Source organism: Pristis pectinata, chromosome 29 (assembly GCF_009764475.1).
Source record: "Pristis pectinata isolate sPriPec2 chromosome 29, sPriPec2.1.pri, whole genome shotgun sequence".
In the NCBI taxonomy this organism is placed as follows: Eukaryota; Metazoa; Chordata; class Chondrichthyes; order Rhinopristiformes; family Pristidae; genus Pristis; species Pristis pectinata.
In genome coordinates, this window is record NC_067433.1 from 20,148,362 (window position 1) to 20,174,944 (window position 26,583).

General features: G+C 42.1%; 2 protein-coding genes across 2 annotated transcripts in view; one reads left to right on the forward strand and one right to left on the reverse strand.

Annotated features, from left to right (window-relative positions):
* snrnp200 (small nuclear ribonucleoprotein 200 (U5)) overlaps positions 1-24,214 on the reverse strand; it is a 49,906-nt gene extending 25,692 nt beyond the window's left edge. Inside the window, exons 1-21 of the mRNA XM_052041202.1 lie at positions 24,072-24,214; positions 22,335-22,498; positions 20,009-20,180; positions 15,871-16,063; positions 13,250-13,305; positions 11,238-11,336; positions 10,787-10,939; positions 9,388-9,487; positions 8,106-8,242; positions 7,909-7,992; positions 6,618-6,791; positions 5,701-5,838; positions 5,436-5,591; positions 4,873-5,043; positions 4,338-4,531; positions 3,886-4,009; positions 2,686-2,835; positions 2,006-2,116; positions 1,396-1,527; positions 593-781; positions 220-417 (exon numbers count right to left, since the gene is read on the reverse strand). Of these exons, the coding sequence (XP_051897162.1) occupies positions 220-417; positions 593-781; positions 1,396-1,527; positions 2,006-2,116; positions 2,686-2,835; positions 3,886-4,009; positions 4,338-4,531; positions 4,873-5,043; positions 5,436-5,591; positions 5,701-5,838; positions 6,618-6,791; positions 7,909-7,992; positions 8,106-8,242; positions 9,388-9,487; positions 10,787-10,939; positions 11,238-11,336; positions 13,250-13,305; positions 15,871-16,063; positions 20,009-20,180; positions 22,335-22,498; positions 24,072-24,116 (2,940 nt within the window). The 5' untranslated portion in view covers positions 24,117-24,214. The remainder of the gene's footprint in view (positions 1-219; positions 418-592; positions 782-1,395; positions 1,528-2,005; positions 2,117-2,685; positions 2,836-3,885; positions 4,010-4,337; positions 4,532-4,872; positions 5,044-5,435; positions 5,592-5,700; positions 5,839-6,617; positions 6,792-7,908; positions 7,993-8,105; positions 8,243-9,387; positions 9,488-10,786; positions 10,940-11,237; positions 11,337-13,249; positions 13,306-15,870; positions 16,064-20,008; positions 20,181-22,334; positions 22,499-24,071) is intronic.
* Positions 24,215-24,370: 156 nt separating this feature from the next.
* LOC127584413 (cytosolic purine 5'-nucleotidase-like) overlaps positions 24,371-26,583 on the forward strand; it is a 171,960-nt gene continuing 169,747 nt past the window's right edge. The window contains exon 1 of the mRNA XM_052041205.1: positions 24,371-24,394. The gene's annotated coding sequence lies outside the window, so the exon portion shown is untranslated. The remainder of the gene's footprint in view (positions 24,395-26,583) is intronic.

A 26,583-nucleotide genomic window follows, 5' to 3' on the forward strand; every position in this document is an offset into this window, starting at 1 on the left:
GAAAAACTCCAGTAACAACAATGCATTGTATTCATTTGAAATTAGTAGCTTCGAACTTGTTAACAAAAATTATTTAAAGGACAAAACTAACAATTAGCATTAAAAATATGCTTGACTCAGATTTCTGAGTTTCTTTAAATCTTAGTCATGTTGTGTGCAATTTCCCAACCTGATGATAGACGAGTTAAGGCTTGCCAGCTGTTAAAGCTTTGCACTTACCTGGAAGTTTCCACCTTTTTTATCGTACTTTACAAGGTTGTTTTTGTCGAGGATGAGGGCAGCAGTGTGGATGAGATCTAGTCTGCGCTGTTCCAGCAGGGGATCACTCTTCAACTCATCGTGTGATATCCCATATAGATTGGGGGTTCGCAGCATCCGGATATAGAGGTAAGTGTATCCCAACCAATTAATGGCATCCTGCAAGGTCAAAGGTTATAGTTCAAATTCTATTAATGGTCTCAAAGTGATTTCTCAGCTCTGGAACCCTAGTAACCATTTCCCAAACGGCAGGTGAAACTTTCCACTTCTGGTCTGGACTTAAGGCATAATGTCAATAGTAACCCGAGGTCCCAACAACACACCGGCTTCTCACCTTGGCGGTCTGGACATTTCCAAGGACAATCTCTGCATTGAGCATGTCAGGGAGTCTGGTGATCATCTGGCTCTCAATGGGCAGCTGCTGGTTGAGAAGGGACAGGTAATACTGCAACTCGCCATGTGACGTAATCAGGATACCTTCGCCCTTGGTGTCATACTGTGGTCGCCCTGCACGGCCCAACATCTGCAAATATATTAACAGCAAAGTGAATAAATCAGAACTAAGATCTCGGTGGAAGCAGAGCACTCAGAATGAGAGGAGTGTGGCAACCCCATACTCTCAATACCCTCATTTGTGAACAAAGTACCATGTAATTTTAAAAAAATCTCCCCCAATGTCACACTATGGCTGCAGGGCATTCTTGCCAACACCTCCTTGGCTTTCTATCCCAACTCTTTGTTATCTCTGTTTAGAATAGAACAATGGGCACTATTACTTATTTTAATGAATACTGTATGAAATTTACACCAATACAAATGAAATTTGATATTACCAAGCCCCACCCTAATCTTGTTCTTCCTCCTATTTTGTCAGCTGATGTTTCAACTGTGCATACCGACTGCAGTATTACCTTCACTAAACATCTGCATGGGAGCTTTACAACAGAAATAACTGGACAATCAACTGGATAACTGCAAATCTATCTGATTCCCAACCAGTAGCATTAAGGGCAATACAATGTATTTTTTTTGTCTTTGAGGTTCCTGGTACAGTCAAAAAGGGATTGTTTCTGGATGTTATCAATATAAAGGGCACTTGGCAAAGACATGATCAGTAAAAATGATTGGTTATATTACCTGAAGTACATCCAGTGCACCCAGTTCAGTCCAGCGCCCCTTCTCTGGGCTGTACACCTGTGTCCCTTTAATAATAACAGTGTGCGCAGGCAGATTCACACCCCAAGCCAGAGTTGCTGTGGAGACCAGCACCTGAAGCAAGTGAGACCATAATTAGTCATTCTTAGATGTAAAACCATTTTTATTTTGCTCATGGAGCAGACTCCACCCCCCCCCCCCCCAACCATTTCTCTTTTCTTTTTCCCCTTTTCTTTGGAGCAGACTTGATGGGCCGAATGGCCTACTTCTGCTCCCTTGTCTTGTGAAAAGGTAACTGGAACCTTTGAGCATTTATTTCCAATCACTAGGAAAGTGAATTGTAAATACTGACTGGAGACTATCCATCATGCCCCTCACTCCCAGACCTCTATGTTTAATGAAACTAGAAACCACTAGAGTCCATCAAGCACAAGTACAGACAACCTGCAGCGTGGCAGACAAGGCACCAAGAAATGTTTGTGGCTCCAATCATTGAACCATTTACTTAAAGTACAGTAGCAGATAAATTCTACATGATGCAAACATAAGAGGAAACAGAAGTCTTGGGAACTAGTTATGTAAGAACTCATACCTGAATATGCCTGTCTGCAAACAGATCCTCTACCAGTGTTCGATCCACTCTGGTCATGCCAGCATGGTGAATAGCAAAACTGTAGGGGAGCAGGTCCTTCAACTCCAGATTCTGAAAGAGAGACAGTTATGGATTTATAGACTCAGAGTTGTAAAGCACAGGAACGGGCCCTCTGGCCCGTTACATCCAGGACAATCCTTCTGCTCATCTACACTATAGTCCCATTTTCCCACATTCGGTCCAATATATTAAACAAGAGCAGGTGGTGCAGGAAATTTGAAACAGGAGGAATGTGCACCTGGTTTCACTATCTAAAATTGAAAGATCCCCAAGTTTCAAGCTTGCTAAATGCTTTAAGCACAATGGAAGTGTATTGCCAAAGGGTTTCTCCTGTTTATTTGCTATAATTTGGTACTTGAGGCTTGTTACCTGCAGGAAGAGAGAACAAGCACTGCTTGTCCTGTTTCTCAGGAATTACTTGTTCTGCTGAAGCCATACAAATGATCAAGAAAAACCACCCCACTCCTCACAACTCACGGAGATTCACCTCTGTATTTTTTTACTTCCAGATAACATAGTACTGTAACGTACAATGATGCGACAACTGTGCACTACAGTAAACGAAGAGACAAGGTACAGAAGTAGTTCCAGGAAGGCCAGTAAAGAACGTAGTGCTGTACCTTGCACTGTTCTGCCTCTGTGCGCAGCACCTCTGTGGAAGCTGAGCCCTCTCGCAGGAACAAGCCCAGTGTATCTTTCTCTAGGCACATATCTCGAATTGCTCGTGCCGTCTTCCCAGTCTCCTTACGAGAATGAACAAACACCAACACCTAAAAAAAAATCAATCTTCTTACAAGTGTTCAACAGGAACCAAAAATATGAAAGATACAACTTGAGGAAAGGTTACTTAGAGGCCAGGCTATCTCAGATACTCCTGCATACTGATGGTAAATTTAGCAGGGAAGGGGCTATGTTGAATAAGGAAATGAAGAGAGAGGATCCCTGCAAGGAGGACAAAGAGAGCCGGAGAGATAAAAGAAGTGCAGGCTTTATCCACAGAGAACAGAACACTCTCCAGAAAGGTAGAAAGCCCCTTACACTTCCCATCACTGATAGGATTGATAATCCACTACCTGTTAACTATTTCTAGTATTTTCCCTTTTAATTTCAGATTTTCAGCAATTTCAGTTTTTTACTTTAAGATAGATCATCAGTTTCTACAAATTCTGCTCCCCCACCCCCATGGGCGCACAGTTCACTGGATGAATACAGCCAAGCAGCAGTGTCGCTAGGGTGGCGACACAAGGGACTGCGCATGCTGGAATTTGGAGCAGCAAACAAGCAGTACTCTATCACTCCTGGCATCAATTAATTACTAGGATAAAAGAATATGGAATATAGTACATTTTTATTGTCTGATTGCCTTAATTCAAAACAATTCAATTTCTAGACACATCACGTGCTATTCTGCTGATAAGAGTGGAAATAACATTTCACTGGCTCAGCAGAACGTAATTTTTCACCATAATGGGAGCAGGTCAGTTCAGTACGAAGGGACATTTATGTCAACAATAATAAGCTGGCCCTCTAGCCTTCTAAATTTTTACCTTAAGGGCTGATACAGTCACAGCATTCTTAAGAGATTTAAGTACAGAGCTTGAATGGGTTGTCTGTGCTGTGGGAGAACTATGAGTGAACAGAATTGGTGGTAACCAGCCCTATTGTTGGTTTTTCCATTTTCAGACATACAGGAACCAGATCCAAACTGGCAGCACACATTCACTCAGGGATGCTGCAGGTTTGCATTTCACTGTCCTGGAGTCTATATGCAACAATCCAGAAGGTGAGGGGGATTTGTGCTTCCAAATAAGTTCACTGACCTGATTCTTCCCAGCATGCTCCATCACCTTCTCATACACAATCTCGTTCATAATCTGGAAACGTTTGATGGCTTTCTTTTCTGTGATCCCGACATACGTCTGCTCCAAAGGAACAGGACGGAAACTGAAGTGAAAGACACAGGACCGGATAAGTATTTCACACTGAATGGACATGCAACTTGAATGAAGACCATGCTTTCCATTTCACCCTTCTAACTTGTCTTTATGTTACCTGCGCTTTGCATCACCATTCCGGCACAACCCCACCCCCTTCCAAGTAACTCATGTATGAAGACTAACTGAACAATGTTTAACAAAATGATTCATGCACCGAGTACTGGCATTGCAATATTCAGTTGCCAGTAACTTAGTCAAGTAACTGTATTACTAAATTAGTAGCATGGTGCCATCATGTAAACACAAGGTATACCACAGGTCCCAAAATTAATTACCTGTTATCAAAGTAAAAAAGGCCCTTAGCTGGATCAACTCGCAGTAGTGTGGCAACATCCTCGTAGTTGGGCAGCGTGGCACTCAACCCAACCAAACGCACATCTTCCTGAGTCATCTCAATGTTCCTAATTGTCCGGGCAACCAATGCCTCTAGTACTGGACCACGATCATCATGCAGAAGGTGAATCTCATCCTGAGACAGGGAGAAGTCAGGGAATAAATAGCTTATGGCAAGTCTATAAAGCAAAATAAATGCTGCCACTAGCAGGCTTTTATTTTTCTGCTCAGAGCTGTCGGCATCCAGTGTCAACAAGTGCTTCTGGGTTGAGTAAGTAACATCAAAAGGAAAACTCTCTTTGCTCTACTACTGTGGCTTCACTTTCAGAGAACAGAATGAACATTTTTGATTCAATAGCTTATGAATTCTGAGGCAAAGTTTAAACTGGTGCTGAATTAGGGACGTCTGTCAGAAAATGTACACTGGCACCAAGAGGAACACTCAGACTCACGGCCTGTGATTATTTTCATACTTACGATTATCATGAGTCGTACTATTTGTGTGTAGGTACGCTCTCCTCCCTTACGAGTGATGATATCCCATTTCTCTGGGGTGCACACTATCACCTGGGTTGCATTGATCTCCTCTTTACACAGCTGATGGTCCCCTGTCAGTTCTGCAACACTGATCCCATAACTAGCTAAACGCTGCAAATAAAAAAGAAAATCAATGCTACTTTATGAGCCCATGCAAGTTAACTAACTCTGGATAACTGTAGTCAATTCATGTAGGGCACTTGTAGTGACTCTGCGCTCAGCCACCACGTTGTACATTATACAAACTGACACAACAGAAGCTTGCTTTAGTGAGGACCACAGCATCCTTTGTTGCTTGGCCATACCGACCAGGGACGCCGGAATTTTCAGAGTTGGCTGACCCAAGTAAAAATACAATTGATGGTGCATTTGGGGTGGGAGAGAATGTAAAAGAGAAATGAGAAGGAGATGTTAAAAGGAAAAAAGGCAAGACAGGAAACAAAAGGATTGAATGTTGCTACCATGCATTTAGCTTCTGAACACCATCATGATCACAAGCTCACCTTACTGAAACTGCCCACCATCTCCTGAACCAAAGATCTCATTGGGGCCACGTAAATAATCTTGAAGTCATCCACATTAATGGTCCCATCCAGGTTAATGTGCTTTCCAATCTCACGCAACATGCACATTAGAGCCACATTTGTTTTGCCAGCACCCTAAAACAGGTAAAAAGAAAAATAATTTAGATTAAAGGCCGGTATCTAGTACAATCACTGCAGAATACACAGTAAACAGATTTATGGTAACATACTAGTGAATACTCACAGTGGGGGCACACAACAGAAGGTTTTCATCTGTTTCCATGGCTGCCTTACATAGTTTACTCTGAATTCGATTCAGTGTCTTAAAGCCTTCAAATGCTGCTTGTGTATACTTAGGCATCTTCTCAACGGATATCAGTTGCTATGGGATACGAATTAATATTCAGAATGTGATTTACTGAGGAATATCAGTGTCACAGTCACAGAACTTTTCCACTTTTCCTGCTTTACATCAAAGTCAGATAGAAGTTTAACCAGAATGCATTAATACTACATCTCAGTGTAATTATAATCAATGCTACTTTGCCCAGCTCAGGGAAACAAGTCACCTCAAATACAAGGGACTGTGGATGTTGCAAATGTGATCCAAAGAGAAAGTGCTGGACTTCATTACTTCAGGAAACATCATCAATTGAGAGAAGGGAAGAGTTAACTTCGCTGGTCTGGACTCATGCTAACAAAGTGTTAACTTCACTCCTCTCTGTAAAGGTGCTGCCTGACCTACCAAGAGTTTTAAGTATTACTTCTTTACTTTTCAGGACAAGGGACGATTGATTAATCTCATTCAACGAATAAGGCTCAGGACAGTTGTGGGCAGACATCAGGAAATGCTCAATGCTTTCACCAGGGCAGGTTTATTGGTTAACCTCTGCACCAGGATGACAGCCTTCTTGGGAAATACCATGTACCTTATGCTTGAACTAATAAATCAATATCTGACAGGGAAAAGACAGGTTAACATTTCAGATACTGATACACCTATGTACTTCGCCAATTACATATCATCAGTACTTATCAAAGCATACTAATTACAGATTGCTTAGCAGTCAGTCAACAATGAAACCAGGCAACTTATTACAAAACAGAAATTGCCATATATACGAACTACAATGAAATAAGGATCTCACACTGATCTCTCACCTCATCTGAACTGAAGGGCTTGGGCTTGAGAGCTGGTACATGCACCTCCTCATACCCCTTGCGCTGCTTGCGGAATGAGCCATCCGGCAGCTGACATCGCTTGTTTGCCATGAGGTGACTTCCCTGTGCAAAGGCCAGGTCCTCCAAATCCAAAACTTGTCTGGGAGCCAGAACCTAAAAGAGCAGATCAGTTCTTAATAGTAGGAACCACAAATATTGAACAAATAAATGCTTACTGTCTTGAAGACGAGTCATTCCCTCCATAAACAACAGAATAATGCCGCATCAGGAACACTATTGGCTATGCAAAGTTATCACCACTCTGTAGGCAGCCCAAGGCTCTATTTCATAGCATATCTGTAGTTGCAACAACTTCAGCTATTGGCAGTTTACCAATTATAATTTTCATCCTGACATCTTTACGCAACAGTGTTGTAGTGAGGGGCAAATATTTCAATCACTGTCAAAAGTGAATCCACAGTGTGCATAAGCAGTCTTATAGAAACATCAGTCTTTGACCCAATAAAGAATCTATTTATCTCTACTGTAAACCAAAAATTAAATAACTGCAACCTCCTGAAACTTCATTACTTTGACCATGCATGGTGAATTTCTCCCCCTGCAGTTTTTCCTCTCTCTAAAATGAGAGGCCTGGACTTGAGAACGTCCCTATTAATTTTATATAATTGAGTCCTTTCATTTAATTGTACCCTTATGCTTCAACTCTTCACCAGATTTAACAACTTGGCTGATGCACGGACACAAGTTCTGATGCAGGGTTTTGACCCAAAACATCAACTATTCCTTTCCTCCCACAGATGCTGCTCGACCCACTGAGTTCTTCCAGCAGATTGTTTGTTGCTCCAGGTTCCAGCATCTGTAGCCTCTTATGTCTCTAAACAATTTGGTTGTTGGTTCCTTCAGTAATTTTGAGGACTTCAATTAGATCATCGAAGGATAACTACCTCTGATTTCTTCTGTTTAACCTCTAAAACTGAGAATCCTCTCGGTTGCTTGACTATTGTTAAAGGAGTCCCACTTCCAGGATAAGTTTGCACATACTAGCTTCACCAATGCAGTACAAGTTTTCACAGAATAGCATCAACAGCAGGAACCCTGGCTAATTGTTTATTCTTCATAACCACCTTGGGACAGTGCTATTCTTATCCCTGAATTAGGCCAAGATGAATAATTTTTCAATTAATTAGCATATCTTAATCATTTGCCTTCATCTGATTTTCTACGACATATCACAGTTGTTGCTTTAAGTTCACACTTAAACTAGACTCACCTCCCCTTCTCTATCGAGATCCATTGCTTCGAGGTCTGTATCCACACGAGACTGGCGAACTCGTTCTCTACGAGATCTTTCTTCCTACAAAGGGACAGATCATTTTGATGAGCATCATTAAAAATTCATTTAGCTTCTAGTTTGTAAACCAGATGATGGTATGGACAGGCATGTTTGAGGACTATACTGTGACTTACCCGAATTATGTCCTCTTTTTCAGTTTCCTGAAGTTTATAGAGAACCTTGGAAAGCTCTGCATCTGCCTCCATCTTATTCTGGATCCTCTCCTTCTCTGCCTCACTCTGAGCACTAGCCAGTAAAGTGCAGTACAGAACTACCAGGACCAGACAGAAAATGATAAGTGAAGTGTACTTACTGTCAGGTAAGTACAGCTGTTTGTGAAATTATGTAACATATTTAAGACAGAGGGCTTGGACATACTATTATTCCCACTTTGAACCCACAATTTAATGCTACTCAATTTGTCAAGACCATAAGCAACAATCCTATAATCTTTACTCCATCCAGTCTTTCACAAAGAGAAGATAAATCAGGTAAGACTGCACACTGGAAAAAATACAGCACGCCAGTCACAAGAAACAGTGACACTCATCGGCCTGACCAAAACCACTACTTTCACCAGTCCATGTCACTGTGAGTTGTACCTTATTGTCTACCTGCAATGCAGTTCCCTGTAGCTGTGACACTTTACTCTGTATTCTGTTAATGTTCTTACCCTGTACTACCTCAATGCACTGTGTAAAGAATTGATCTGTATGAACGGTATGCAAGACAAGTTTTTCTCTGTCCCTCGGTACAAGCGACAATAATAAACCAATACCAACAGAGACTGGTGGATGTGCCTTTTTTTCTGAGGGAAAAGGGTGTTTAATGATATAGACAGAGGCATAAACTATTTGCATACCTTTCATATTTATATTCTATTATGACAAAGAATGACATTCAGCCCATTAAATCTATGCTGGTTCTCAGAGTAATCCCATTGCTCCACTCTCTTATACTGGGGGTCAATTACAGTCCCCAATTCCCTGCATGCCAGCACATCCTTGGCGTGTGATAGGAAACTGGAAACCCACACGATCACAGGGAGAAAGTGGAAATTCCACACAGGTCAGGATTGAACCTGGATTGCTGGAGCTGTGAGGCAGAGGTACTAACTACCGCACCACTGCCCCACCCTTACTCTCCAAAATAAGAGCATTAACCATTAGAATCAAATGCTAATGGTTGTTCCCACTCTCCTTTTTCGTTGACTCATAATCACATGGCACATACAACCAGCAAAAGATGTTCTCACCCCTATTAGTCTAAGATGGTGACCAAAAGCTATGGAAGTATATGCAGTTCTGAGTATCAGTTGGAACCAGTACCAAGTGAGAGAAGGAATATCCGGCTTTCTGCACAGATACAGTTAAAGGGTATATTTTTTATTCTGCACACATACATCTGAATACTCACTCATCATACGATGTTGTCGCAAGACTTTGATAAAGTCAAAAGTGTTAAATCCAAGAAGCAAGACAAGCTGATTCTCACATTCTCGATCATCTCCAGCTGTCTGAAACAAAAGCACAATAAATCTAAGAGAGAAAGGAATCTATTATGGCCATTTAGCCCATTGCGTCTATGAAAAAAAAACACAAATAACATGAAAAGAACAATTAAGTGCAACTCCAGCTGTACTGTCAAGTGATCATTTTATATATAAATTAGCCAATGCTGTACAAAAATAAAAAGTTGTGACACTGATAACTAATATGCCTGATATGATAACTAATATGAGGTTGGTGACCAGTGGTGTACCTCAGGGATCAGTACTGGGACCCTTACTCTTTGTGATTTTTATAAACGACCTGGATGTGGAAGTGGGGGGGTGGGTTATTAAGTTTGCGGATGACACAAAGGTTGGGGGTGTTGTGGATAGTTTGGAGGGCTGTCAGAGGTTACAGAGGGACACAGATAGGATGCAATGTTGGGCTGAGAGGTGGCAGATGCAGTTCAACCCAGATAAGTGAGAAGTGGTTCATTTTGGTAGGTCAAATATGATGGCAGAATATAGTCTTAATGGTAGGACTCTTGGCAGTGTGGAGGATCAGAGGGATCTTGGGGTCCGAGTCCATAGGACGCTCAAAGCGGCTGCACAGCTTGACTCTGTGGTTAAGAAGGCATATGGTGTATTGTCCTTCATCAATCAGGGAATTGAATTTAGGAGCTGTGAGGTATTGTTGCAGCTATATAGGTCCCTGGTCAGACCCTACTTGGAGTACTGTGCTCAGTTCTGGTCACCTCACTACAGGAAGGATATGGAAGCCATAGAAAAGGTGCAGAGGAGATTTACAAGGATGCTGCCTGGAATGCGGAGCATGCCTTATGAAAGCAGGTTGAGGGAACTCGGCCTTTTCTCCTTGGAGCGACGGAGGATGAGGGGGGACATGATAGAGGTATATAAGATGATGAGAGGTATTGATCAGGTAGATAGTCAGAGGCTTTTCCCCAGGGCTGAAATGGTGGCCACAAGAGGACATAGGTATAAGGTGCTGGGGAGTAGGTAAGGAGGAGATGTCAGGGGTAAGTTTTTTTACTCAGAGAGTGGTGAGTGCGTGGAATGGGCTGCCGGCAACGGTGGTGGAGGCAGATACGATAGGGTCTTTTAAGGGACTGTTGGATAGGTACACGGAGCTGAGAAAAATAGAGGGCTATGACTAAGCCTAGTAATTTCTAGGGTAGGGACATGTTCGGCACAGCAGGGCCTGAATTGTGCTGTAGTTTTTCTATGTTTCTATGATAACTAAAAGAAAGGCTACATTTAGAACACATTGCCCATTTCTGGGCATTCTACCATCAGTTTGGAACTCACCTTTAGAATATCCAGCACTTCATCAGCTTTCTTTTGTGACATAATAGCATCATCATAGAAGCGGCTGAGCTGTCTCTGGAGCCAGAAAGCATCAATGTCCCTGGGATGAAGGTCTTTCTTCTTTGCACTGAGCACATCTCCAGCAGTACCCAGCTAAGGAAAGGAAAAACAGCTCACTAAACAGTGGCACAATACACAAGGTATCATTAACCCCAGTCTCAAATTTTAAGTTAACCCACCAACAATTTTAGTTTGGAATGGTCATTCTTATTAACGCTTGCTTCCAATAGTGGTGGGTATTTTGTTTTAAGCTGACTCAGTGTCAGCGTTTGTAAATAATACAGAACCTGGCAAAACAAAACAACATTTTCCCAATCAGCTAGCTTCCCTTACAGGACCCCATTGCTCAGGGCATTCATGGTCACACCACACTACTCATTCCAAGACTTACATTAGCAGAAAGCGTGCAGCTGACGTCTGCTTCCTCCCCTTCTGTGTCCTCATCTGATGCTTCTTCCCGCACTTCACCAAATGCATCCTCATCTCCCTCCTGAAGTAGAAATTGAACAGAAAAACAGAAAAAAGGCCAAGTTAAATAAATAATCTACTGAGGATTTCCCATTCCAGGAATCCACACAATTACAAATTGCCACTTCATAGAATCTACTGGCATGACAATGCTGTTCCCATTTTAGAGTCATGGAGCACAGAAACAGGCCTTTGGTCCACTGTCTGTGTCAACCATTAATCATCCATTTACACTTAACCCATTTTATTCTCCACACATTCCAAGACTCTCACCACCCAGACTCTATCTACACAACAGGGCAATTTATAGTGGTCATTTAACATACCAGCCCACACGTCTTTTGGATCAGGGAAGAAACCAGAGCACCTGGAGGAAACCCACATGGTCACAGGCAGAAACATGCAAACTCTCTACACAGACGGCATCATGGGTCAAGATTGAACCCAGGTTACAGGAGCTGTGAGGCAGCAACTCTGCCAGCTGTACCACTGTGCAATGCCTAGAAATGCTACATACATCATAGAAGGCAATATCTGATTGCAACAATAATAAATATCTGGACTATCTACTGATACAGCCCTAATCACAGGCCCATGTGAAAAAAAACACAAGATATGAATAACACCAACTCCACTACCCTTGTCTGCCAGGTGGCCCACCATACATGAATGTACACTTTCATAACGACGCTAAAAACATCAGTGTAGTGGTTAGCATAGCATTATTACAGTGCCAGCGACCCGGGTTCAATTCCGGCCGCTGTCTGTAAGGAATTTGCACGTTCTCCCCGTGACTGCGTGGGTTTCCTCCGGGTGCTCCAGTTTCCTCCCACGTTCCAAAAACGTACGGGTTAGGAAGTTGTGGGCGTGCTATGTTGGCGCCGGAAGCGTGGCGACACTTGCGGGCTGCCCCCAGAACACTCTACGCAAAAGATGTATTTCACTGTGTGTTTCGTTGTACCTGTGACTAATAAAGAAATGTTACCTTAAAAGATGCCCATTCAACCTCTCAGGCCTGTCGTGCCATTCAACAAAATTATGGCTGCTCTTTTACCTCACCTGCCATTTTCCTGCACTAACCTGATATCCCTCAAGTACTTTAATATCTAATAATTTATTCATCTCTGTCTTGAGTATAGTCGGCAACCTAGTCTTCAGAGCCTTACTGGGTGGAGAATTCTAAAGATTCAGTGTCTCTAGGAGAAGAATTTTTTTCTCATCTCAGTCCTGAATGGCCAACCCATTATTTTGAATCCATGATTCCCAGGTCTGGGCACCCCAGCCAAGGGAAACATCTCTGAAACTACCATCAAGCTCCACAGAGCATCAGCTTATCCACTAATATCTCCTCATAGGACAAACCCACATCCCAGGATTTAATATGGTGAACCTTTGCTGTACTCTGTCACAAGTACATCCTCTGGTGCCCAGACCTGCACATAATATTCTATATGTGGCCTCTATGCAATTCCAGTAAGACATCTTTACTCTTGTACTCAAAACATCTTGCAATAAAGGCCAACATATTGTTGCCTTACTAATTACTTGCTGTACCTGTAGCTTAACTTTCAGCAATTTATGCACAAAGACACCCAGGTCTCTTTGAACACCAACATCTTTCAGTTTCTCACTGTTTAAAAAATAGTGCATTTCTACATTTTTTTTCACATGATATGTCATCTGCCATGACCTCAGCTATTCACTCGGCCCATTTATTTCCCTGTGTAGTCTTGATGCAACCTCCTCACAAATCACAGTGACACTCAGCTTTGTAATATCAGCATTATGCCCCATTTATAACCTCTAAATGTTTAATGGGGTAAATTAGCTTTCCCTTTACCACCCCCTCCATCCCACTCCCCCAAATGGGCAAACTTCCTGACCTAAGTTACAAAAGTGCATAGGGTAATCTGTCTGCAAGGGTGCTTTACTCACCTCTTCATCAGACTCAAACTGCACATTAACTCCATATGTCTCATCAATATTGTCATCTGAAAGAGGAAAATGCACTGTTAATTCAAACATCTCAAAACCAAGAAATGGAAGCATACCCCTGCCCCATCTTGGACTGTTTTAATAAATCAACTGGGTAAGCGGTGAAGTGGGCAGGTTGAAAAAAAAGAGTGCTGGTGAAAAGAGAAGGGGATTATGGCAGAAGAGGACGTTGCCATTTACAATACAGCCCTTGCTGCCAGATACAGAACATAAAAATAATGTAATTTCTTAAATGAAGTTCACTCTCATCTATTACTAACATATGTTATAATGTTGCTGTTTTCTTGCAGTGTTACAGGATGCCTCCATACCTACCGCTGTGTAGGAAACTATAAGAATGTCCAGAAGTAACCTGGTTGTCAAAATCTAAGCAAATCAATTTCTGTTTACTGTAGCTGTGGACTTGAGAAAAGTGCTGCTTTCTGCACTACTTCGTCATTCATGAAACCTTTAATGTGACTTCAGATATATGAATTCATAGGTTCATACACCTAAAATTTGAACACAGATCAAGCTTACCACTGCCTGGTATTTCCATTCATTTTGTTTAGGTCTGAAACACAGGTTATCCAAGTACAGGCCTACTCTGATAGACTCTTGTACTAGATTTAGGGAGACATCATTTGTTACTAAAAAAAAATACCCAACAGTACCACTGCATTATATTACTATTGTGACCCAATTGGTATAATTTGCTGTAAAGTTAACAGTATGTAACTGAAATGCTCTGAAGTATTCCCCACGGTAGCAGGCTCATGGTAGGGGCTAATTTTAAAATAAAAGTTCAATTAAAAACCATGTTGCAGTGGAACGAGTGAAGGTGGCTGGAGATGGCTGGGCACTGTCTGGGAAACAGTGTAGTAAAACACCCATTTAGTTGTTGGGGTAAAAATGCAGGTTGCAAAACACTGTTAAGATAGAAAACGAAGGAACAATGGGTAAAGATTTCTAGCTTTTAAGCAAATTACAGGTAATGATAAACATTGTTACGGAACACCGCAGCCCTGGAAAAATAGCAATTCTGTTGTTCCACAGATAATGGAAAAACCTAGAAGATGTGAATATCTTTTAATGCCATGGAATTATGTACGCATGGCAGAAAATAAATAATTCAAGAGCAACCAAAGGCAAGGGAATTGGTAAAAGTCCAACATGGGATATGCTGCCTGAATAGGAAGGTGGAAGAGCGTAGAGTGTGGAGAGAATGTTTCCATCAGTAGGTGAGTCCAGGGTCCGAGGGCACAGCCTCAGAATGAAGGGACGTTCCTTTAAAACTGAGGTGAGGAGAGATTTCTTCAGCCAGAGGGTGGTGAATCTGTGGAATTCATTGCCGCAAAGGGCTGTGGAGGCCAAGTCATTGGGTGTGTTTAAGTCAGAGATTAATAGGTTCTTGATTGGTAAGGGGGCTAAGGGTTACAGGGAGAAGGTGGGAGAATGGGGTTGAAAAGTCAGCTGTGACTGAATGGCAGAGCAGACTTGATGGGCCAAATGGCATAATTCTGCTTCTATGTCTTATAGTCCAAGGTAGAGATGGTAGTAAACATTAGAAAGGTGTTCAGACAATCAGGCTTTCTCAAGACATTGTTTATAAGAAAAAATTGTGTAACTTTACAACAGCTGATTGATCAAGGGTAAACTTAGGCTCCAAAACTGATATAACGATACACACAGGATGTATGTTTTCAAACTACTAAGTGGTGGAGGATGACTCCATGTGAACGTCTGAAAAGAATCAGAGCAATCAAAAGGAAAAGATGTACATTTGCCAGCTACTTGCTTCTTAGATCAGGTGGTGTGCACAATTGATTACTTTAAATTCTAAAAATGTACCTCACGTCCCCAAAGCAGACACCCAGGAACAAACACTGTAAAGCTCGAATATGTCTGGACCAGACACTATATCCACCATTTCAACAGGAATGAGATAGAGGGCACTCTGCCATTGAGTCTATTTCAATATTTAGGGAGGAGGACACATAATACTGCAGCAAAAACCTCAAACTTTTCAAACTGCTACCTGTATTACATCTTTGACAGAAACCCAAATCAGCAGATACACTTCCACCCATCTGAGGGGGGAGAAGATGTTTTAATAATATGCAGAGGTGTTAAGGGGGAGATGGGTGGGGGAAGAGGACAGAAATACCTAAACAAACCTCTGGTCCCACTTCATTGACTTACTTTTGTTTTACAGTAGAATTTTGTTAATTCAGCACACTCAGAACTTAGGTTAATGTACCAGTGGATTTTCTGGACTATTGGATGTTATTCGATTCATATTCCAACATATTTTAAATTAACTTTTGTTTTAAGATGTTACACAATAGCATGATAAATGCTCCAGTGAACACGGTAAGTTTCAAGGCAGTGCAGGAACCAGGGCCCCAGTGAGTAGGAAGGGAGAATGGGAACTGGCGTTCTGGAGAGCAGCAAACGTTACCTGGTTAGCCAGACTTCAAACCCCAGGGATTTCTGAGCAGTCAGATGACAGATGATCAGAGTTTTGCTGTGATAAGTTCCAACCCCTTCCTTTTTAACTGGGAAATGTCGGTCCTGCTTACCCATATTCTGCACCTCTTTGTCTCCTCCATAGTCACTAATTTTCTTTCCCAGATTTACTAGCACATGGTAGCGAGTATCTTCCAACTGTCCCAGCAGCATTTCTATCTCCTTTCGCCGCTCCTTGTCACGCAGTTTATCATTTTTCAACACAGCCAGGACCTCATCTGCTGCTCCACAGAGAATATCACGGGGCTAGAAAAGAAACAAGATAATCTTGCTGTATGTGTAAAGTTGGTCACATTAGAAATATTAATGTCATGGCATTCAGACAGTGGTAAATTTATTAATTCGCTTCTCCCGCCTTTCCCCACATTAAATTGCTCATTATTTGTTTCAGATGTAACTGCAAAGACGATATACAGTGAACAATGCACATGGAATAGATAGATAAGTACATCTTCGCAGTGACATGGGTACACACGGCAGACAAGATGAGATACACGCAACTAAGTGACAGAACAAGGGCGAAATAAACAATAAGAAATGAAGTGTATCAACTCTGATTAAATCTAAAAATTAAAATAATTTTAAGTAATGAAAACAAGTTAAAGAAAAGTATTGAAATATTAACCTGCCAAAATGTAATCATATGAAAAGAGAAAGATGTTAGCACTATTTGGTGAATAATCTTGATGCTGTTTGCCTGGCTGAGTTCTTCCTGCACTTGTCTTTCTGTTTCCGATTCCAGCATCTGCAGTTTTATTTGTTTTCCATTACTGATGAATAATTTCATTGGGCAAAATTGATTTGATAATGTCATATCAGTATAAGGTTACTACCTAATCATTTGCTTTGTACAAAGAATTAAACAATTTTAGATGAGCAAGTACTGGTCTTATGTAAAATATGTTACACAGTGTAGACCAATCACTGTCCTGAAAATAGTGGAGACGTGCCTGTGCTTGGTTTATCCAGTGGAAACGAATCACTTAAACTATCAGTGCAACACCAAGACTCACTTTTTGTTTACGGTTTCAATGCATGGAAGTCGATTGTATGTTTACTTCAAAGACCAGTCTACAGCAGCCTTTTGGTTCAAAATGAAACCATAGTACCTAAAGATGGATCTTATGAATTTACGATGCCTAAAACCATTCATCTTAATTTCAACCTGCAGAGAAATTCAAAATTTCTTTCCTACCTTTCTTACAAATTCTCCAAATAACATTCTTACATACTTAGATTTAATTTCTAAATTCTTGGCTATTTATCTGTATTGAATAATTCCCTCAAATTCATCTACCTTAAGTGAAAATTAAATAAACTGCAGATGCTGAAAATCTGAAATAAAAAAAACACAAATGCTGAAAACACCCAGCAGGTTAGGCAGCATTTCTGGAAAGGGAAACAGATTGAAGACACTTTGTCAGAACTGGAAAAGTTAGTTGAAGAGAGGGTGGTGGGGGGGGGGGGGGGTGGGGGGTAGGGTGATGGGGGAGGGATGGAAAGGACAAAAGGGAACATCTGTGACAGGGCAAGGCTGGAGCTGCCATGGGGATAAGATGTAGAGGTCAGCCTGTTGACACTTTACTGGAGGCAGTTGGAGGGTGAGAATATAAACAAGCAAGCATAGAAAGTTGAGAAATGCTGTAGGATGTGCCCAACAGGTCAGGTGCACTAATCGGAAGAGAAAACCTGAGGCAATTTCACAAATGACTAACTCTGCTACAGACAGAGAAAACTAATTACCTGAAGTTATATAATTCAATGTTTAGTCCAAAAGGCGCTATTTCTCAAGCTTCCACATTGCAGTACCTGTCGGTGGCCTCCTGTAATGTTATAACTGTTTGTTATAACAGTATAGCAGGCCACAGACAGGTACTTCACTATGGAAGTGGGGCAGAGAAATAAAGTGGCAAGCAACTGGAAGCTTAGGGTCACACCCACAGGTGCTCAGCAGAATGGGCACACACCCTGCATTTGGTTTCTGTAGAGGAGGCCACATTGTGACATTGCTTCCAATGCAGTGTCACGCAATCAATGTAAATGAATTGCTGTTTCACCTGGAGGAGCTGCTTGGGTCACTAGTTGGTGGGAAGAGATGAGGTGAAAGGACCCATGTCACGGGGAGAACGTGCAAACTCCACATAGACAGAACCAGAGGTTAGGATTGAGCTGGGAGCTTTGACGAAGCAGCTCTACTAGCTGCAGCACTGTGCAGAGGTGCAGGAAATAGGTAAGGATGCAGTCAAGGACTCATGTCAATTATTAGGTGAAGCTGCAGTTCACAAAGAAGGAAGGTATTTCAGAGGCATTTACATGGAAGATCTCATCGGAGCAAGTATGACACAGAAACTGCGAGAATTGATTACAGTCCTTATAGGAGGTAGGGTGGGAGGAAGTCCTAGAGCACTACAGCACAGAAACAGGTCCTTTGGCCCATCTAGTCCATGCTGACCTGATCTTCTGCCTAGTCCCATCTACCTGCACCATATCCCTCCAAACCCCTCCCATCCAGGTACCTGTCCAAACTTCTCTTAAATGTTACAATTGAACCTTACCATTTCTACTGGCAGCTCGTTCCACACTCGCACCACCCTCTGAGTGAAGAAGTTTCCCCTCAGATTCCCCTTAAATATTTCACCTTTCACCCTAAACCTATGACCTCTAGTTCTAGTCTCACCCAACCTGAGGGGAAACAGCCTGCATGCATTCACCCTATCTATACCCCTCATAATTTTGTACAGCTCTATAAGATCTCCTCTTATTCTCCTGTGGTCTAGGAAATACAGTCCTAACCTATTCAACCTTCCCCTACAACTCAGGTCCTCAAGTCCCAGCAACATCTTTGTAAATTTTCTCTGCACTCTTCCAAGTTTATTGACATCTTTACTGTAGGTTGGTGACCAGAACTGCACACAATACACAATTCAGCCTCACCAACGTCTTGTACAACTTCAACAGAACATCCCAACTCCTGTACTCAATGCCCTGATTTATGAAGGCCAATGTGCTAAAAGCTCTCTTTACAACCCTATCTTCCTGTGACGCCACTTTCAAGGAATTATGGATCTGTATTCCCAGGTCCCTTTGTTCTACCGCACACCTCAGAGCCCACCATTCACTGTGTAAGTCTTACCCTGGTTTGTCCTCCCAAAGTGCAACACCTCACACTTGTCTGCATTAAATTCCATCTGCTATTTTTCAGCCCATTTTCCTAGCTGGTCAAGATCACGCTGCAAGCCTTGCTAGCTTTCCTTGTTGTCCACTACGCCCTCAGTGTTGGTGGTGTCTGCAAATTTGCTGATCCAGTTTACCACATCATCATCTAAATCATTAATATAGATGATAAACAACAACACTCAGCACCGATCCCTACGGCACACCACTAGCCATAGGCCTCCAGTCAGAGAGACAACCGTCTACTACCACTCTCTGGCTTCTCCTGCTAAGGCAATTTGAATCCAATTGGCTACTTCATCCTGAATGCCAAGCAACTTAATCTTCTGGACCAGCCTCCCCTGTGGAAAGTAGAGTGAAAATAGCTGTGGGAGTTTTTAGGCTTGTACTGGATGTTTGCCATTAGCATATCCCCAGAGATGGATGGAGACAGATCCAGAAAGGGAAGAGAAGAATCAGAGATGAACCTTGTGGGGAAGGAGCTGGATTGAAACTGGCAGCTGAAATAATGAAATCTTTAAGTACTGTTTTGAATTATTTATCCTTCTTTACTTCTACATAAGTTAATCATGCAAAAACAATATGAAACAGTATGATTAACATTCAGAATTCTATCCATAAAGACTTGTACTTCAATAGCAACTTTCACAAACTTGAGATGTCCTACATTTTGAGCTGTAGTCAACACTATAATGTAACAAAAGCAAGCGCCAATTTTATGCACAGCAAACTCCCAAAAACACTAATGTGATATCAAATCAATATTCTGTTTTATCGACCTTTCTGCCTGAAGTCGCATGTAATTTCTTGCAGGCAAGTAAGTCAGTGTCTCACTGAGAAGACAGCAACCCTTGACAAAACAATGTTACCTCAGCATGAAAATGAAGCCTCATTGTAGCTTATATCAACAATGGACCTTGTATCAACAATGGAGCTAAGCATTAAAATTTTATCCCAGTAAACTGGCAATGAAAGTAGTCTAGCTGTCTAGGTTACATACATCTTGGAAACTCTTACCTGGTCGCCAAGTGCAGCCTGAATGAAACTAAGTAGCACCTCATAAGTCTCTCTGGTTTCTTTTGTTTTTGGTTTGTACACAATCCCAACCATTTCATCAATGCCCTCTGATAGCAATGTATATCCTTTCATCTTATTCATGTCATGGCGATCTTCATCACGCTTCCTCCGCCTACGTGAAAAGACCCAAATGAAAGACAAGATGAAATAGGAAGTCACATTTGAGTACAGCAACACACTGTGTGGAAAACATTATCCAGCTCACAGAGCAGGGCGAAATGACCTAGAAGTCTGACCAGAAAAATTCTAGTAAACTCCTAGGCAAAACAAATTAAATCAACCAGACTTGTCTAAACACCTTCCACAACTGAATGGCACACATTTATTCATGTATTGACCAAAATACTGAATACAAAAATTACATTCACACAGTTTTTCAGCATACCACCTAGAAAGTCCCCAGAGATCAGCCCTCTGTTAAATCATTTCCAAGCCTGGTTCTCATTATTTTCCAGTATAGAGTTCGAGGTTTAAGTTTTAAAGGTTTAAGGTGCTAGGGAGTAGATATAGAGGAGATGTCAGTGGTAAGTTTTTTTTTACTCAGAGAGTGGTGAGTGCGTGGAATGGGCTGCCGGAAACGGTGGTGGAGGCTGATACGATAGGGTCTTTCAAGAGACTGTTAGATAGGTATATGGAGCTGAGTAAAATAGAAGGCTATGGGTAAGCCTAGTAATTTCTAGGGTAGGGACATGTTCCGCACAGCTTTGTGGGCCGAAGGGCCTGAATTGTGCTGTAATTGTTCTATGTTCTAAATGGCAGCAAATTTATAAGATGCAAGAATTCGTAAACAAAAATTACCAAGTAAGTAGTTTCTTCTTTCCTGAACTTTCACAATCGTTGTGAATTGTAGAAAAATAGCACACTAGCACCCCTACTCCCTCAGAAGGCTAACAAAGTTCAGCATGTCTCCGATGACCCTCCCCAATTTTTATAGATGTACCATAGAGAGCATCCTATCTGGATGCATCACAGCTTGATATGGCAACTGCTCTTCCCAAGACCGCAAGAAATCGCAGAATTGCAGACACAGCCCGGTCCATCACGAAAACCAGCCTCCCCTCCATTGACACTATTCACACTTTCTGCTGCCTTGGAAAAGCAGCCAACATAATCAAAGACCCCTCCCACCCTGGTCATTCTCTCTTCACCTCCACCTTCCATCGGCAGAAGATACAAAAGCTTGAGAACAATTACCACCAAGCTCAAGGGCATAGATAATTTGTAGTAATTTATTTTTTCTATCTATCAGCGAATTCTATCTCGCTGTTTTAAGACTTGTGAATGGAGCTCTTGTACTTAAAGATGAGCTCTTAGTCTTGATCTCTCAATCGACCTCATCATGGCCCTTACACATTATTTGTCTACCTGCATTGCACTCTCTCTGTAACTGTAACACTATATGTTGTTGCTTTTCCTTTTCTACATTCCAAAGAAAAGTACATCGAGGAAGATCTGTCTGGATGGCATGCAAAACATAGCTTTTTACCGTACCTCAGTACATGTGACAATAATAAACCAATCACCAACTAAAAATAGAATCTCCCTTAATATGGACAGGAAAGCAGAATGTAAATGTTTAATGTGAACAGCTGCAAAGCCCCAATATTACTTGCACTATTTGTTGTGGTGCACACTAGACAGATATAGCTTCTATTCCACTATTATAAGACTATGGAATGGTTCCCTAGTATTATGAGATGGACTCTTGACCTCACAATCTATCTCCTTATGACCTTGCATCTTATTGTCTACCTGCACTGTACTTTCTCTGTAGCTGTAACACATTTTATTCTGCATTCCGTTATTGTTTTACCTTGTACTACCTCAATGCACTGTTGTAATGAATTGATCTGTATGAATGATATGCGAGACGTTTTTTTTACTGTACCTCAGTACATGTGACAATAATAAACCAATTTACCAATTTACTTCATTTCATATAATGGAAGATCTTTTGGAAGGCTGATCAAGTGGAAGGAAACATTTATCATCAATTTAATTAACTTCTAATTCTAGTTTAGTCCTATCATCTGGAAGCCCTGTAAATTTTAATACATCAAATAAATGTTCAACTTTTGAATGTAAATATTTCAATAACTTCAGATTCACCAATTATATCATTCAGATGTTGTACTTAAACAATTTTACCATTCAAAAACAACACATGCAACATGCAAATTGGTATACCATGACTAGGAGACAATCAATGTCCCCATTTCCAAATTAACTGCAATCTTAAAATGTTGGTAATATAAGCCTTACTTACTTTGCTCGCCTCTCCTCCTGTAACTGTGGCTTTGTTCTCTGAGCTTTGTCTCCCATCCTAGACCCTTCCAGTTTTCCCACCAGCGATAGTACCTCTCCTGTTGGCTCATCTCGCCTTGTTCGGTCAATTAAGGAACGATCTGCTTGTAACACAAGATTGGAATTCTGCAATGGAGAAAAAATAAATTACTACAAGAATATAAATTTATCAAGATGAACAATAACTCACACACACCTTTTTCCAAGATTTGCAACTGTATATATAAAGCTCTGCAAAGTTAAGAAACTTCCCCAACTACTCAATAGGGAATTCAGGGGCACTGTGTCATTTGAGAAACATAATTGGTTTGGTGTTTTTGAGAAACAGAACTGAGACAATGATGTGAAGATAATTAATAATATGTCTTGTTTGGAAAGAGTGTGGAACAAACAATGTATTTATTTAAAGCAGTGGACCAGTAAGACCAGTGGGAAAGAAACATAAACAGATGTACCAAAACTGATGGTTTTGACCTTTCTTTTGTCCTAAATTCTCAGAAAAACTATAGATCCACCGTAGCTAGACAGTAACCACTGAGCCAAAAGCAAAATACTGCAAACATTTCAATTAAGTACAAACACCTAAAAATACTCAGCAGGTTAAGCAGCATCAATGGAGAGTTATCACTTCAGGTCAACATTCTGATGAAATCATCAACTTAAAATGCTAACTTTGTTTCTCTCTCCATGGATCCTGCCTGACCTATTGAATATTTCAAGCTTCAACTTTAGAGATCTCTTTCTTTACTTTCAACTGGACCCCTGAAGAATATTCTACCCTTTTGAGTTTAGAAGAACAGGTGATTTAATGAAACATGCAAGACTGACAGGGCAAATAGCAAGAGGATGATTCCCCAGTCAGAGAATCCTGAATTTGGGTACACAAGAGACTACAGATGCTGGAAATCTGTTGATCGAGAACTTGGGTGCAGTGTCTCAGAATTCATGGTCACCAATTTAAGGCAAACACAGGAAGTTTCTTCTCTCAGAGTATTCTGGACCTTTGGAATTCTCTACTGCAGAGAGCTGTAAAGATCAAGTCTTTGAATGTATTCAAAATTCACAGAGAGACAAATTTTTGGTCTATTTTTTGCTTAGGCAGTGTTGGAGATCTGGAACTCAATGTCTGACAGCAGTAGAAGCACTCCGCATTTACATAGCACCTGGATGTGCATTTGAGGAGATGTGACCTGCATGACCACTGACCCAGTGATATAGGGCAGGATTGGGCTCCCTTTTGACTAGCACAGACACAATGGACAGCAAGGCCTCCTCCTGTTGCGTGAATGTAATTGTGATTCTTAGAAAAAGTCACAATCCACTAAACCACTGCTGTAGTTAATCATTTTACAATCCCAACAGCGCGAACCTTTACCCAGGTTTTTGAACTGATACAAGTACATGTGGGAGGTTGCATGCAAGGTCCCAGGCTTCACAGATCAAAGCTTATTTGGTGTATACCCCTGTTATTTTTGCCTTCTACCCCTAACACACCCCAGGACAGGTGGGATCAGACCCTCCCCCAACGTCGCCCACCACCCACCGTGGGCTCAGCACCTCAGCAGGCCTCAGCCTCGGCGCCGACCCATCCCACCAGCAGGATCCAACCCTCGCCGGCAATTTAACTCAGGGGCGCCACACGTGGGAGGAATCCCCCGGGTTCCAGCCCAGCACGAAGCAGCTCGCCCGCCCCACTTACCGCTTTGTACTCATACTGCAGGCTGCGGGCGGTGACGTCCGCCATGGCTGCCGCCGCTCCACTCGCCCAGCGTCCCCACCACCTTCCAACCCGACTTCCGGCAGCAGCGTGCGTTTCCGGGTTAGGGCTGAGCGGTCTCCATGGTTACTGCGTGTCGTCTCCGTCCACATCTGGGCGGCGAACGCGGGCACCCCCTCCCGACGTTTGTTGGGGTTTGTCCCCGCCGGCGGAGGCATCGACCTTGGTTCTGTGCAGTGAGCTCTGCCGGGGGTTTGTCCGCACCGGCTGGGCCGGCTGACTCGGCCGCCATTTTAGGCTGCCCGGTGAGTGAGTGGGGCTCTTGGTGTGGGCCTGGCCCGGCCGCGGCCGGTGGCGAGGGACGCGGGCATGGACGGGCTGGGCACGGATATCAGAACCAGCTGTAGCACGATGCACACAGTCTGTTGCACGCAGGCTGATTGCGCCCAGCCTGCCCATCCCGGACGCCCGTGTTAACGCTGTCGGACGTGAAAATGGACGTCTGCAGTATATTGGTGAAACTGTTTGCTTCCTTGCAAAAACATAACCTGCGCCTGATTTCTTCGGTGCTCCCCCTGTGTTCCAAAATTGTCGCTATTTGGTGTGGGATACTTTACCAAAATCTGAAATTCCAGATATTTGTATTTTATTTCAGATTTCCAGCATGCTCAATATTTTTCTATTTATGTAACTTGCTATTTTTCTTCCTATTTGATGGCTGGACTTTTTAGATTGCGCATTGTCCGATTTATTCTGAAGTCTTGAGTATTGTCTTATACTATTGAGTATTAATTTCTGTAGAGAGCTGTGAGAGCCAGTGTCAGAGAAGCGCACTGTACTCTGGTGAGGGGTGTGCGAAGGCAAGGACGAGGTTCCTGGGTGTATTTGCGTTCACTTTCTATCTTGTCCCTGCTAACTTGATTATAGAGTTGTTCTGTAATTTGAATTTGCTAGTTTTCCTAAACTGCTCCCAAAAGGTCAAAGATTTGCCCAATGCCATTCCCTATGTTTTGTTGTAGGGTTATGCTTTAACTTCTGAAGTTCTTATTTGGCGCTATCACTGTTAAAATTGAATACACTTGACAGTTTTAGCAAGGTTTTCACCTGTTTTAGTAAATAGTCTGCAACTTTTCTCAAGCTTTTATTTATGACCAGAATTTTGTACAAGCAAATGCTATTCACAGAAGTGAACTTGGGGAATCTGATTGTTGGTAGGTCATTTGTTTAGAGATTGAAGAGAGTTGGGGCCAGTTGAGAGCCGTGCAGTAATGCATTGGTTTATCTTTTCCACTTGTGGTCAACCAAAGTGCCCAATCACACAAAATCTGGAACTCTTTTACTGACATTACTGTCATCACTTCCTTACTGACATTACTTCCGTAAACATGTTTGTAGTCTGCAAGCTAGTTGAGAACATTCCCCTGACGTGCCTCTGTACAGTGGCCTGTTCAATCCAATTGCTGTTACTTCCTGTTGTGGCCCTTTCTATGGAACAGCCTATTTGACTAGGCATGACCTGCATATCCAGAAACCATTTGGAGTGAGGAATTGGTATCAATGGAAATGGCAGACAAACACCTTGTTATTAACCCTAGGGATTGCCTTTATTGCATTTGAGTGCATGGAGTCCTATTTGGGTGGAGTTTGCACATTCTCCTTGTGACTGCATGGGTTTTCTCCAGGTGCTCTGGTTTCGTCCCACATCCCAAAGAAGTACAGGTTGGTAGGTTAATTGGCCACTGTAAATTGCCCTAGTGTGTAGGTGAGTGGTAGAATCTGCAGAGGGTTGAGACTGTGGTGAGAATAAAAAATGGGATTAGGACAAAATGGAATAGTACAGCAGAGCAAAGTACATGTACAGCACCACAACGTCTGTGCTGAGCATGATGCCAGATTAAACTAATCCCTTCCACCTGCCCATGACCCATATCCCTCCACTCTCTGCGTATTCATGTGCCCATCTAAAAGCCTCTTAAATGTCACTATTGTATTTACTTCCACCACCATCCCTGGCAGCGCATTCCAGACACCTACCACTCTGTATAAAACAAAAAACGCACAGGAGCCGCACATCACCTTTAACCTTTCCCTCTCTCACCTTAAAGCTATGCCATCTAGTATTCACCATTTCTACCCTGGGAAAAAGATTCTATGCCTCATAATTTTTTTCAATCTTCTGTCAGATCTCTTCTTGGCTTCTGATGCTTCAGAGAAAACAATCCAAGTTTGTCTAACCTCCCCTTATAACTAATACCCTCTAATCCAGGCAGCACCTTGGTAAACCTCTTCTAAACCCTCTCCAGAGTCTCCACATCCTTCCTGTAATGGGGCAACCAGAACTGCACACAATAATCCAAGTGCAGCCTGACCGAAGTTTTATACAACTGCATCATGACATCCTGACTCTTATATAAGCATGCCCTACGCCTTCTTTACCACTCTATCTATTTGTATGACTTGGACCCCAAGATTGGTATTGGTTTATTATTGTCAC